Consider the following 15,735-nt stretch of genomic DNA (forward strand, 5'->3'; position numbering starts at 1 on the left):
GGTAAATACTCGACTGAATCACACAGAAAAATGAATTAATGGAATTAAATTGAATTTGGGACAATGTTTACAAAAAACCACGCCATCTATGATTTGGTCTGCAAAATTTAAATTTTTTTTCTCAACTGCCAATTTAAGTTTTTTAAATTTGAACTGAATTTTGCAGAAAAATAAAAATATTAAATTGTGATTGATTCATAACATAATTTAAAGTTTAATTATATTAATTATATTGACAAAGACATATACTATTCGGGAAAAATGTCAGCTCCAATTTTATTAAGCCATTTAAAAGGTAAACTTCAATTTAATGATTTTTCACTGACCGTTGCTAAAAAAAATAATTTTTCAACTTACAGGAAACAGAAATACAATAACATCTATTGTTTTTAATGATAATGATCAGTTTGCGGCATCGTCTCTTGATAAAACAATTGGGATTTATTCACTTAAAAATAAGAATGCGAGATGCCTTCGATTTGAAATGCCATTTGAGGTCTATGATATGGACTGGAGTGTCAAGAATATATTTGCAGCTGTTGGAAATAGCAAGATAGCAAATGTATGTGAAGCCGTTCTCCACAAAGGATATGCTGAACAGATTGTAGCTCATCAAAATTCTATCAGAAGTGTTCATTTTTCGACTTCAGGAAATCGAATAATCACTGGAAGTGACGATAAATCCATTAAAATGTTCCGTCTATCACATCGAAATTTTATTGCTTCTTTTACTGGACACACCAATTGGATTCACTGTGCACGATTCTCACCTAACAATAAAATGATTGCATCATGTGCTGAAGATAAGACAATGAAGGTGTTTGATGTTCAAAGTGGTCAACTAATTCATAGCTTTAAAGACGAAAAGGGATATGGCAATCAGCTAGTGTGGCACAAGGACAATAACACAATAGCAATAGCACAAGAAAATCATCGTTTGAAAATTTATGACTTAAAGCAACGAAAACTGATTCAGTATTACCGTATTTATGACTGTGCTGTCAATGCACTTGACTTCCATCCATCTGGATATTTTATGCTGACTGGCGACAATAAAGGCTCAACAAAAATTCTAGATTTATTAGAAGGAAGAGATATTTACACGATTTATGGTCATCAAGATGCTGTTACAGCTGTTAGATTCAGCAAGGATGGTGAATATTTTGTCACAGGATCTAAAGATAAGCATTTAATGGTATTTAAGTCCAATATTGAAGCAATTGACTTTAACGAGTCGACCGAATCTTCGATTGAAGAAATCCCACATCCAGATCATGCTGATAACAAAGAAAATCAAAAGGACGACAAGAAATCAATTGTTGTCGATTCCCGAAAATCTGTCCATTACAATTACTTAAATAATGATTCCGTTAATGTCTAAAATTATTTTATATTCCCAAAATAAAGCTTTTATTTAACAATGATATAAAAAATTTAATTCTAGTAGCCTTTGAAATTATTTAATTTAAAATTTTATCAATTTGCTGTTAAATTTTAACAAAAATGGATGAAAATATGTCAACTTTATATCCGGAGATTAACACAGACTGGCTGTACAGCAGCAATCCAAATCAGCAATTAATGTGCCTGCGTTTGATTCGAAAGAAATTGTCCCAAAAGGATCCAGATATTGAAGGAATGCTTAATCTCAACGTTATTCCACGAGTGTTGGAACTGATGATGGAACGAGACGATCCAGAATGTCAACTTGAGTGTGGATGGATAATGACTAATCTTGCATCTGGTAAGTTTTTTGAAGTCAACGGCTACTTTGATCATTAATCACATTTTTTCTCGTTTCAGGATACAAGCATGGAGTTGCTGAGATACTTAAACTGAATGGAACTGAATACCTTAAGAAACTGATTGAAAAATCGCCAGATTTAAACGTTAAGAATCAATGCTTCTGGGCACTTTCGAATGTTGCATGCGAAGATAAACATTGTCGCGATCATGTGCTGTCTTTGGGAATTTTTGACAGTCTGATTGAATTTATCGATGAAGTTGATCAGCATAATGACGAGGATATACTGAAAATTTGTATCTGGGCCTTAACAAACTTCTTCTTGACTAGATTTCCACCACTTAATGAGACTTTATGCTATAAAGGATTAAACGTATTTTTCAAGTATTTCCGACATTCAAATAAGACAATAAGAAAGGAATCAGCATTTGGTATATCTCATATCATGGAAAATCGTCAGTACATAAATGCAATTATTGAATCCGGCATTCTGAAAGACATCCGTAAAGAATTGGAAGTAGAGAAGGACACGAAAACATTGTCATGCTTAACACAAATTATCGGGAACGTTGCTTTTGGAAATGATCAGCAAACTCAGCACATAATTGATAATGGCTTTCTTCCTGTTTTTCACAAGCTGCTGGACACTAAGAATAAAGTTCTATTAAAGGAAGTCGCATGGATCTTGTCAAACATTGCGGCAGGCAATCACACACAAGTAAAGGCAATTATGGAAGGTGACTTATTTCCAAAAATAATTCACATCCTTAATGAAGAAAATTTCAAGATTCGACGAGAAGCTGTTTGGACAATCAATAATTCGACACAAAATGGTGAATGTGAAGTCGTAAGTTTACAAAAGTCGCACAATGCATGCGTTTTTATGTATCTTTAACTTGTAACCTTAGTTATATTTGATATTCAGGTTAATAGTGGTTAAAGCTCTGCGGTTTTTGGTTGTTCACCACAAACCTTCCTAGTTCTGAGGCTTAATAGCTGCAATTCTTGTTGCATTCTTACAGCATGCAATTTATAGGTGCGAAATCAATAAAAATCTTTTTATTTCCAGATCATTCACCTTGTCAAACTGGAAGTATTAAAATATTTAACGACACTTCTGGATGATGAAAATTATGAAATTGTTAAGGCTTGCTGTGATGCTATATACAATATTTTGTTAATCGGAGAAGTTTATTTTAAAAACGTTAATTTATTTGCTATCTTAGTGGACAAGTATGGAGCATTGAAGAAAATTGAGAATCTTCAGTTTCACAAGTCATGGAACATTGTGGACAAAGTCTTACGTATTTTAGAAGCATTTTACAAGCGAGACGTCAAGGAAGTTCCGAAAATTGCTTAGTTTGCATGTCATAGCTTGCTGTTTATTTTTTACTTTATAAAATCACAATATTGACATCAAAAATTTGTTTACTAATGACCGAGAATTTCATTTGCATATTTTATAAATTACACTATCATTCTGTCCTAATTATTATTCATATTTGTGACCTGATTTCATTGATAATATAATGTCTCTGTATCAATAATTTACGCATTTCAAAATGAGCTAATTTTTAATTCGTGATTTATTTTTTGTGTACTTTAACTGCAGGAAGCAGTGTCACTGTTCTAATTATGTCTGGTGTCTGCACTAAGCCTAATGAATTTTGTCAGCCTGAATATTTAACTGTCAAAATTTGAAAAATCTGAAGGGAATTCAACTATCTTTGATTTTTAAATATTTTTTAGCCGTTAAATTTTCAAATTTTAAAAAAAGAAAATTTAATAATTTAGTTTCGCATTTAAATGTGAACGGATGCGCTTTCATCAATACTAAGTGACCCGAGTCTATACAAAACTATACATGTGATTTTTTGCATCGTCCAAAAAACATGTGAGAGAATCGAGAGAGTGACCTTGAGACATCAGACGATCTCCTTGCACTTTATAGCATTCTACACTCAATGTTGCACCAAGCATAATATCTTGATAATTAATATTAGCTGACCGCAGATTTAGTTTAGTCGCTATTGTCGCTCTCACGGTTGATGTAGCAAAAGTTTTCTCTTCATCGCAAAAAAAATGTTTAAAATAATTTTTTTAATTTGGTGTTTTTTAAGTTTTGTGACATCAAATGAGTTAATTTGTAACTTTATACAGCATATTGATGGATATAATTGTGAAATAAGTAATTCATTTAAGGAAAAAGTGACATCAATTAAGGGCAAACATTTTTCTAATAAAAATAATACAGACATCGATGTGCTTTTTGCACCATTAAGGTCAAACTTATCAAATTTCCCAAGTGAAGCATGTCTGCAATTTGAGAATCTTCTTAAATTCGATATCAACGGCCCTTATGTGACTGAACTTTCAAGGCCAATATTTCATGGATGTAAAAAAGTACAACAAGTCAATATCATGTATACAAAAATTCAAGAATTTGATGAAAACTTGTTTAACGACTTATTTACTTTAGAAATATTAACAATTAGCGAAAATTCATTGGAACATCTACAGAGAAATTTACTTAAATACAATAAGAACTTAAAGACACTTGATTTATCGTATAATAAAATTACATCAATATCTACAATTATTCCATCATCTGTTAACATTGTCAAGTTATTTAATAATCCATGTGCCGATCGTACATTTCATCCTAGAGACTTTAATAAAATACACGATCTATGCCCTGACGAGAATAAGAAGTTGTCACTTAACTTGACTGATGCAATGAATAAATTTCAAGAATTACATATGATGATTATGAAAACATCTGCAAAGTTGGACGATTTTGGTGACATTTCTGAATCGGCATTAAATGAACTTGACGGGAGATTGGTTGTGGCTGAAAATAACCAAAAATCATATGCAAATAGGACGCAAGATGATGAAAGAGAATGGATTGAACGATATAAAGCTATCGAAGTGCTCAAAAGAGATATGAAGAACTTGTCGTCAAAAATTGACAAGCAAAATGTGGAAATGAACAGTTTTAAAGAACAACAGACAGCAAACTATGAAAGAGTTATAGATCAAATGGACAAAGTACAACAACATTTAAATACTCTTTCAAATGACCGGATCGAGTTTGACAAGCTCTTAGAAAGAAATGCTTTGGAATCAAGTTTTGATGTAGACAGAAAATTTATTTACATCGGTTTCGCAATCAATGCCTTGATGTTTGCAATGTTTTTACTTTTGGCATTCATTAAATTCAATCGTCCGAACAAGCGAGATGCCTTTCTTCTCAATTCATTTGATAGTTAGGCTGTGTGGAAGTGATTGTGAGAGTTTTGGAATTGTAAACTATTTGTGGATGTTCCTGAAAACTGTTTTAATACTTACTGGATGTTCAGAGTTGTCAATTCTTAATTGTTGATTTACTGGATCTTCAATATAACTTAAAAGTAATTGTGCCTTATATAACTTAAAAGTAATTTTAGAATAGAATGATGTCGGATCAGTTCCTTGAAATTGTAAAAAATGTCTTTTTGGATTTTCAAAAAATATTTCTATAAAAAAATGATTAGATATGTAGGATTACCGTCCATTAAACCGAGTATTGAATGTTTAAGCACTGGATTAATCTAATGTAGCCTGTAATCAATAAACTGAAATAAAAATAAATAAAATTTTATAAAAATAAAGTCAGACATTTTGATTATTTTTCTTCAAATCTTTCATCTTGTGATGCATTTTTATTATATTTTTTTATTATCATTAAACGACTTCATCTTTACGTTCACAAATGATCTCTTACTCTGATTTTTCATTCCACTAAAAAGGAGAAAAAACAAGTGACAGAAATGTTTAAAGGAGGCGGCTAATAGCTCAAAAAGTTTTTTTTTTTTACAATCATCCTTTTTTTGCATTTAATTATAATCATTTACAATAGTTTCTATTTTTTAAAATTTTTAAATGTTTTTCTTGTTAAATAACAATTTAAAGTTTTTTTTTGTTTCATAGATTTTATTTCATTTTGCATTAATTTTTGTGATAGTCAAAAAATAAAGAACTTCTTTTTTGTTATATTATGTTCAAATGAAGGATTTGGATGAGGAGCTTTTCGTGGACAATTTGCTGTTTTTAATTTAAAATTAAAAAATAATTAAATTTTTAACGGTCAAAATTATTTTGAAAATTTGTAAGGTTTTAGACAAATCTAGAAGAATTTGTATGGTTTTGGAACATTTCTCACTTATTTTTGAAACATTCAACATTATGAATTGAAAACATCAAATTGAATGTTTTCCAGAGAACCATACAACAGTTTAGAATTACTTGAAAATTGTAAGGTTCCAGAAAATTAACAAGACTTGGAATCAATGGATCTTCAAATGAAAACCATATAAATGTTTTCCAAATAAAACTGGAATTATAGGGTTCTACAACATTCTAACAAAACAGAAGACTCAAAGACCTCATCCAATCCTTTAATCATCATTTCATCTATTGAAAAATCCCATCGAACGCAAAGCAATTTAATGACATCCAAAAAAGAGTTGTTACATCAAATTGCCAAACATATGATGGACATTAAACACAATTATTTTATGCTACAAGTTGTTCACTGAAATATATCATTAATATTGAGGAAACTCAGTAGAATAATCTCAAAGAGTCCCCAATTTTTTGTTTTATTTACAAGAAAATTGTGAGTTTGAAAAAGCATGAAAAGTTGTAGTCAAAAAACAATAATTTTTTTATTTTATTGAGCGAAAATTTTCCTCTCCATTTTGAGAAACACCAGGAAAAATCGATTTTCTATCGCATTGGAAAGAGCAAAAAGATTTTCATTCTGTTTCTGTTGGATCAATAAGCATGATCGCGCGTCAGGTACACTTAACATTATTTAGCAAAAACCAAAAAAAAAATAATATAAAGGAAATTAAAAATTTAAATAAATTTGAGTGAATTTTAAATTAATAAAATGACAGTTTCAATTTATCCATCATTAAAGTTATGTTCCTTAATATTTTCTTTTTTTTCACTCGCGTTAATCAGTTCTTTTTAAAAGACTGAGGGACAAGAGTTTACAACAAATATATATTAATTAAATTTGAACTTAAAAATTAATTAAACATCATCATCATCATCACATTAATTAAATTAATATGTTTTCTCATTCATTCTGGATTTTTTGGTGCATTTCACTCAGCATAATTTTTAAATATTTTTCGGTCGTTATTTCTTCAAACATTTTTTGAATATTAGTTTGCCGTTATTTTTTAAATATTTTTTGACCGTTATTTTTCAATGATAATTTCTTTGCTTATTATATGCAGGAAATGCACCATTTGTTGGTCACGAATGACCATATCTAAACTAGATTTTTTAAGGATCTCATTTACTTTTACAAAGCCCATTATATTAAATTTTTGTCTAGGATTTTGCCCAGTCATTAAAATTAACTAAATATAATTTTATTAAAACAACTACTTAATAACGGCTGAGGTTCAGTAGATACACTTATATTAATTAATAAGGTAAGGTAAGAAAAGAAATTAATTAAAACACATTAAACATAATTAATCAACCGTTAAGTGTCCATTGCATTCCTATTTCTTCTTATATAAAAAAAATGATTTTAAATCAACATTTAATATTATCTTCTCAATTTCTAGTTATTGCACGACGATTTGGAACTTTGACAAAGCACAAAACAAGACAAGTGTGATCAAACAATATCTTCAGAAAATTCCCAATCATCAAATGTCGTTAAATCTCAAAAATTATCAAAATCATCCTCAAAATGATCATTAAAATTTCCCTCGTGTCATACACATGATTCTCTTGGTTCTTCTTCGCACCAGCTCACTTCCATTGGTGTATTATTATGTTCTTTCCATCTTAATAAAGCATCTTCAATAGACTCAATTGGCTGCTCATTTCCACTACTTGATGTTGATGATGAGCTTATTGATGGCGTTGAAGGACCTGTCGATACCGTTGACGATGCAGACGATGTATTTGAGTGATCTTCGTCTTCTTCCTCTTCGGAATTTGATCCACTACCACTAAATTTAATTTCACCAGCACTAACTTTTGGTCTACGAAGTTTCTTAATGTCTGTACTTAATGCCGCTGTATCGCATGTTATTAATCCACGATTCTCACGAGATTTCTTAAAATTTGGAGCTGTATCTCGATGAAATGATTCACATTCGTCATTTACGACTACTGGGACACTATCATCGAGAAAAAACTCATTTTTTGATGCTGCAGATTCAAAATCCTCATCAATAATCAACTCATCGCCTATTGATTCACCAATTGTGACTTTCTTTGGATTCGGTGAGCTTGTTTTCATTGCTAAATTGTGATGTTTCCATGCCGTTTCACTGAGATTCTTAATTACAGCACCATTACCAGACATTGATCGAACCATTTGTGGAATTGCTTTAACTCGTGGCTCAATTGCTTTTGAAGCACTAACCGATTTTGATCGTAGTCGTCCATTAAGAGTTTTAAGTGGTGATGGTTCAGAATGTTGTCGAATAATTGATGTCGCTGAAGCTGATTGTTGAATGCTTGAGTTATTTTGACATTTTTGTTTCTTTGGAACCGGAGATGGTGAACATTTATCAGATCTAAATGATCCAGCACGTCGTACCATGCGATTTGCCAATACTTCTGGTGTTTCATCATCCATCTCTAAAACCCATGAAACAGAATCACTTTTCTCGACAACACCTTTAATTATTGGCGATGCTGGTGGTGAATTTGTTACATCATCATCTTCTAAAGTTGATCCATTGCCTCTACCGCTGATATCAAGATCACTTGTTCGATTACACATAAAGCTTGAACTTTCGTGGTAACTTTTTGATAGCTCATTAATTGTCATTGAGTATCGTTCAGCATTTTGTTTTAAACGCCATTGAAGTTCCTCATTATGTAGTGATAAACGAGATGATTTCTTTTGAATAAGATCATTTTGCTCTTGAAGTGTCTTCAATTTCTGCAATAGTTCCCTAAAAAATAAATACTTATTAGTATTTTGGTTCCAATTGATTGCATTAATTAATTTAACTTACTTTTCTTCCTCATTTTTGGCGTGCAATTGTACTTGGAGATCCTCAACTCGTGATTCTAATGCAGAACATCTAATTTGTGCAGAAATAGCTTCGTCAGCTGCTCTCTGAAGCTCACAATTTGCCTTCCTTAATTCAGAGATTTCATGCTGTTTAAGCTCAAGTACGCATCTAAGAGATTCAACTTCATCCTGCAGACTTGTATTAAGTGTTCGATTTTGGAATGATTCATTATTGCAGGAATTTCTAGAGTTTCGTAGAACTGATAGTTCGTCTTGTGTTAAATTAAGCTTTTCTTCCAATTCTACCCTTTCTAATTCTGACTGAACCCTCATGTCATCAAGAACTTTTGTGAGCTGATTGATTTTGTCACTAAGATCTCGTTCCTTTATTGATGCATGCTGTAACTTTTCACTGTAATCTAACTCACTTGAATGTACCTAATTGATGGGAAATTATTGTTTAATTAATATGATTTTAATTAGAAATTATGTTGCAAAATTTACCTTCTCGCGAAGTTCATTCTCTGTAGCTGTTAATCGCTGTATCCTCTTCATTAAGTCACCTTCACGGTCCTTGATTTTATTAAGTTCTTGATCACGTAAATTAAGCTTTTCTTCACAATCTTTTGAAAGTTTTCTTATTTTCTCTTCATTTGCTAATTTCATTTCTGTTATCAGCACTTCCTTTGATAATTTCTCGTTCTCAAGATCTTCTAATGACTTTTTGGCTATAAATAATACATAAACTTATATTAATTAAACTATAATTTAATGGTTAAATAAATATTCATGCTAATTTTATAAACACAAAAAAATGTGACAAAAATTCAACGTCAAAAAAATTTTTGAATAAAATTTTGACAAATTTTTAAATTTTTGAAAAACGTTAAAATTTAATTCTTACCTTTAGCCATTTCACAGCGATGAAGCTCTTGAAGTTCCAACTCTCGTTTACTGAAAAATTCTTCACGTACATTTAACTTCTCCTCCAAGCATTGATAAGATGACTTCATTTCGTCAATAAAATCGTGAGCTTTGAGAAGTTGCTTCTGTGTTTTTTGTTGTGATTTCTTTATGGATGGGCAAGAAAAAGCATCCAGCTGTTTAAATAAATTAAGAATATCCATTAGTAAAGAAGTTAATATTTAATTCATGTCTTATGAATGCGAATAAGGACTTGATCACTAACATTTCTCTTCCATAAATCGTTAACCAATTCGGCTATTTTAGGACTTAATTTTGGTGCCATTTTTGTAATAATTTTCGGATATCCAATAAATAATAAATTAATTTAATGTGATTAAATCACAAAGTTTACTGATATTAACAAAAATAAATAATTTCACTTTTTATAACAAAATTCTGTAGTTATTTTAAATAGTCACAGACACTGTATCCATTTTTTCAGAGCTGTATATGATCCAGCTTATTTTTCTTCGATGTGAACTGTTGAAAGTTTAGTGTAGAACTGAATATTTTCATCCTCACATCGATGCTCATTCCCCAAAAAAATTCGTTATTTTAGTTCAGGTAGTCTTCCTGCTCTTTTCTGTATCTTTTAATTACATTCATGGCATGCTTTAAAATGATCAACAAGAAAAGAAGGGAGACTTCAGGTACTTCTGTTAGGTTTTCAAACTGAGAGCAAGAGAATGCAAATGAGAGCGTGTCGTGTCCTTCAAGACAAACAAAGATAATATTATCATTTAGAATGCATCGCCAAGATGAAAAAGAAGGAGGATTTTTTATCACAATGGGACATATTGTATTTATGGAATGGATCAGTTTATTATTTTTTGGATTTAAAGGAGGAGGACTTCTTTTTTTGGTCAGGGCTGAAATTCTTAATTGTTGACTCCGAGACATACTTTAAAGTCCTCTCTTTCGCCGACCCTGTGACTGCATCTTTTGTTCCATACTCATTGTACTGGATTAAATACGATCAGCACGAGATGGAACCGAAAATATAACAAAGATCCTTAATCCACACATTTGTTAAAAGCATGTCGGGGAATTTTTGGTCGTGTCTTTCTCCTTATTAACATGAATTTCATGCTTTTTACATAAAATTGAGTAAAGCAATGCTGATTGTAGTCAGATTTATGTTCATGACAATAACAAAAGAAAAAGTTCAATAATTTCGGCAGAAAAATTCAATTTTTAATAATATCTAGTTTTATTGTTGCTGCTTGTGAGTTATGACACATTGAAATAGGACGATAACAAGCCGCACATCAATAATGTATGTTTTGAAAGGAGATATTTTGGGTTCTGTCTGGAAGTTTGTAGAGACAAAGATAAAATTGAATTTATACGATGGAATTAGATACTGAGGACTTAAAACTGTCTGTCTGGCTATCCTTTAAGTAAGTATTTGATCAACTGATCATTTCCTATGCTGAAAGCAGTTAAAAATCATTTCTGGAAGTTCTTTGTTAATTTATGTTACGTAAAAATACGTACGTAAAATCAAATTACGTAACCTTATAAAATTTTGAATAATTTTTGACAGTTATTTTCTAAATCCTGGACAATTGACTCAAAAATACAAGCGCCAACCATTTCAGAGACAAAAACCAATAATATCTATCGATATCCGGCTACCGACATTAGAATGTCTAGACATGACACTTATGTTCTTAACAAAAAGCCACCCAAACAATCATTAACGTTTTTGACTCATAAAGACATTAACTGAAGTGGAATTTTACTTAAAGGATGTAACTTGGGATGCTTGTTTTTCAAACTCATTATCGTCGCCTCCATGGATCCACGAGAAAATCATAATTTATTGTCAATAATATTCAGTTCCAATGGAAAATAATTTCAAATAAATTTTTAAAATTTATAGCAAAACTTTGGCAGGAAGTTCAAAATTTATTTTTCAGGTAACTCGATATGTTTTGTCTTATAACCAAAAAGGGAATTAAAAACTGCATGAAATATGGCATATTAATTTATATGCATGTCATCGAACAGCATTTAAATACTTTTGTTAAATCAGCATAAAAATTCCCAGACTCACGCATCTTCTTAGAAATTTGTATGTGCTCCGCATGTGTTTGTGGATGTTCAGGTCCCAATTTCTTTTGCTTTCTCATTAAAATGCAATTTTGCATCATTTGGAAGCTATTTGTTTGCTTAGTCTGGTTCTAATAATTGATTTGAAAAATTTCAATGATTAACGGAAATTTAAGATTTGAAAGACAATCAAGATTATTGGAAGTTCAAAGTTCAAAGCATAAGTTCAAAATTTAGTGAAATTTGTAAATTAAATTTAAAAGCATTAAAAAACCTGATAGAAGGAATATTTTAGCATGAATAAATAAGGTAACATATCAGCATGACTATTACTATCCATGCAATTATTCATGGTGGACATATGGTTTGTAAATATGTAAATTAAAGCATGCAATCACAGTTGTGTGACGAATAGCAAAAGTGAAGCGAATAATCCTTCAAACAACCTCAATCGTCAGATTGTAAAAGTCTCTGACCGAGTGGAACTAAAATATATATCAGTCTAGAAGATAATGTCTCAATCACATCATTCTGTGTCATCAAAGCACTTAACATTTTCAAAATAATCTGCAGTCTACATAGATATATATTATTACATCTACGCAGACTCTTAATGCATTTCATCATCTACCTGAAAAGTCTAATGATGCATACAATAAGAAATAAAATGATAACACCTCTTAAAATTCATTTTATGGAACGAAAAGGCGGGAAAGATGCAAGTGATTGGCACTAAATTAAAGCTAGCTGGAAATTGACTCAGATTTAGTGTGGAAAAAGTCGAGTCAAATTGGAATATAAACTTATGATTCAGGAATGACGAAATCATCATAAACGAGAAGTTAAGGGACAAACAAAATGCAAACAGCACGTGTGGATGACACAAGCAATAACAAATTTTGACATAAAATCCTAATAAGACACTTTTATTAAGCCTAAATTGATACTTAATGTTGCTTAATGTAAGGAACGATTAGATTTATGCATCATAACGTCATTTTAAAATTATTATTTTTAATACAAAATTAACTTTTTTTTGGTCAGCATTTAAAAACCACACAAAATTTATAAGCACATCACGTTAAAAATCAGCATAAAGTTTCCAAACCTACGCATTGTTATGAAAGTTTGTGTGACTGTATGTGTGTGAATCATAAACTTTATGACTCTTATATCTTAATCCTTTCTTGGTTCAGACTAGTTCTACATCTCATTTAAATCAGTTCAGTTAAAATGATTAATTTGGAAAGATCATTACAGTTGGCTATCTTGGGGAGAAATGAAGCAGAATTCAAAAAAAGAGTAAATGGGGTTTTCGGTTTCTTAATTCTCTTAATGGTCATCAAGTTTGGCAGTAACTTCATCAATACGTTTATGCATCCGAGAGAATGTTTAGTTCATTACCTCAATAAGAATGACTACTCACAAAATTATTATCTAGAAAATGTCAAGGATGCTGAAAAATTCGTTGGACCAGACGATATGTGCATGAAACTAGCTAGGGATGTTGTTAAAGATAAACGGAAATTAAGTTTGGAAAGTTTAAAGGAATCCAATTATGATCAGAAGTTGATTGATTGTATCATGAAAAAGTATGACGACAGCAGCATTCGTCTTGATACAGTATTTATCAGGTACCTTAACATGTCAAATGAATCAAAAAAATTCACGGATACTGAACTTGAACGACACAAAAGATTGACTGATGAAGTAACTGACATAGTAAAATTGAAGCTTGATCTTTTTAACTATGACTGCCAGAGCGATGATGATTTGACTATAGAATTTGAGGAACTTTTGACAGCGGTACATAGATCAACTTTGAGTCATGTAGATGATATTGCTGATAAATGTTATGCTGATTATTTGAAGTTAAGGAATGACAATAATGATGAAAAACAGGAAAAGGTTTTTGAAGATCCAACAGACATTTGTAACAAGAACTACATATTGCCATTAACAGAGAAGGTAGAGGAAATATTCCATCATACAAAAGGATTAGCAATTTTCAAAGAATATCCAAAATTTAGGGAATGTTTCATGCAAAAAGTTAATGATCTAGATTTGATAAATAAAATGACATTAATAAGCATCAAAGGAAGACATGGACTGAACAGTGCCTTAACAACTGCTGAATTTAATAACTTTTCAAATATTATGGCTGAGTTTAAGAATAGCTTGTACAATTACTGCCTTAAAAATTATCAATACTCTTAAATATTAAGGAATTAAAGCACTTAAACTGAAAATTAGTTTAAGTACTTAATAGATTAAAGTATCATGTCTTCACTTGTCACATTCCAATTTCTTTTTAAACAGAACTAGAATTAATTTCAATTACGAATAGAATTAGAACATTAAGGACAGAAAAGGGTACACAAAAGAGCATTAAGATTAGCACCAAATCAGATCAGAACATAAAAGATTGATACACTTTTGGAACCTTTTGTAAATCTTAAGGATCTTTAAGATGCAGTTCTTAATGTACTTCATATTTTAGATATTTTATAGCTGCAAAAAATAAAAATTATTTTAAAATTCTCGAAAAAAAATCTTTTTTTAACACATTAGCATTGAAAAAATTGTTTACAGCTCATTTTGTTTACCATGCCTGCTTAGTTTGAGGTTTGTGATATTTTTATGGCTTATTTTGTTTTCTATATGCTAAAAATTTATTATTCTGCAAACATCTTAAACGATTTGTTTATGAAAAATATTAGAAAGAGGACGAATATTAATCTGATCCGTGTGCCTGGTTATCAGTTTCTTTAGTTATTCATTGTTTACTTTGTTATCTTTCACGTGCCTGCTGTGGATGATGCTGTATGGCAAATCTTTGTCATAACGGTCGTTTAAAGATGATGTCCATTAGATGCCAATTCATAGATTACTGAGTAAATCCATATCTAATGTCATTTAATAAATACCTCATTAAATGGAAGTGTTATCAAGATTTTTAAAGGTTAAACCTGAGCAGCACACATCGTTTATAGTCATCACAGCTTCGATAGGTCTTATTAAAGCTTCTACTACGTTTTCTCATCACCCTGTTGACATATCTGACTGGATACAAGGATCTATTTGAAAGGTATTTGTATCAACCCCTCCTACTACTTTGTGTCGTTCGGGATGTCAGTTCTGGCAACCAAGAACATTACAACATGTTTTCTAGATCGTTGTATTCATAACAAGACTGGAAGTTGCTCTGAAGGCTCTGATTTTGATCAATTTTTAAATCAAAAATGCAGTTTCCGTCTTGTGCAGCTCAAGAACAACATTATGTTGCTCGGTAAAGAATTCTACAAATTCAACCATAGAAGAACTATCAGAGAAAGTTTTCTACTACGTTTGGTCATGAACGGGTTATAACGGTATCGCATAAATATTTATTAATGTTCATGTTATTTGCCAATGTCAATGTTCAGTAACGTTATTGCTTGCAAAGTGTCGACAGCAGTAGAACTTGAGGAAAATGTTTAAATATTTTGTGACAATTTCTTCACTTTTTGCGTTGACTTTATCAGCACCAACTGTGAGGATTAATAATGATACAATATCATTAGAAAATACATACAATTGTTATGCTGACTATTTAAAACGTCATGGAATTATTGAGGATAATTTTGAGTCAAAGCCATTTGATGGCGAAGACATTTTATGTGAAATGATTTTGGAATCGACTGTTAATCGAGTTTATGCTGAATTGTATAAGGAATTTAGTGCTAATGAGAATTTCAAGACATCTGCTGAATGTATTGTGACAAGTCTTAGGAATTCAAAATGGAGTGACTTGGATATAAAGGAACAAATTTATGAAGTTTCTGATTTGTTGACAGTTCCAGAAAAGCAACTTAAAATTCTAGAAATTAAGCAGCAACAAGAGAAAATCAGCAGCGACGCAATTTTTTCATGTTTATCAGAACAGGAA

The 15,735-nt window shown here is 30.9% G+C and overlaps 2 protein-coding genes across 2 annotated transcripts in view; one reads left to right on the forward strand and one right to left on the reverse strand.

Moving 5' to 3' along the window:
• Positions 1–165: 165 nt before the first annotated feature.
• LOC139093697 (POC1 centriolar protein homolog) lies at positions 166–1,390 on the forward strand. The gene is made up of 2 exons (XM_070644500.1): positions 166–295; positions 360–1,390. The coding sequence occupies exons 1-2, from the start codon at positions 262–264 to the stop codon at positions 1,379–1,381; spliced, it is 1,056 nt and encodes a 351-aa protein (XP_070500601.1). The 5' UTR covers positions 166–261; the 3' UTR covers positions 1,382–1,390.
• A 5,038-nt stretch (positions 1,391–6,428) lies between these two features.
• Positions 6,429–15,735, reverse strand: part of toc (toucan) — a 226,117-nt gene continuing 216,810 nt past the window's right edge. The window contains exons 7-10 of the mRNA XM_070644259.1: positions 9,691–9,886; positions 9,291–9,514; positions 8,788–9,224; positions 6,429–8,724 (exon numbers count right to left, since the gene is read on the reverse strand). Coding sequence (XP_070500360.1) covers positions 7,527–8,724; positions 8,788–9,224; positions 9,291–9,514; positions 9,691–9,886 — 2,055 coding nt within the window. The 3' untranslated portion in view covers positions 6,429–7,526. The remainder of the gene's footprint in view (positions 8,725–8,787; positions 9,225–9,290; positions 9,515–9,690; positions 9,887–15,735) is intronic.

Source organism: Chironomus tepperi, unplaced genomic scaffold, assembly GCF_022539635.2.
Source record: "Chironomus tepperi strain 1889 unplaced genomic scaffold, CSIRO-AGI_Ctep_v1 contig_337, whole genome shotgun sequence".
NCBI lineage: Eukaryota > Metazoa > Arthropoda > Insecta > Diptera > Chironomidae > Chironomus > Chironomus tepperi.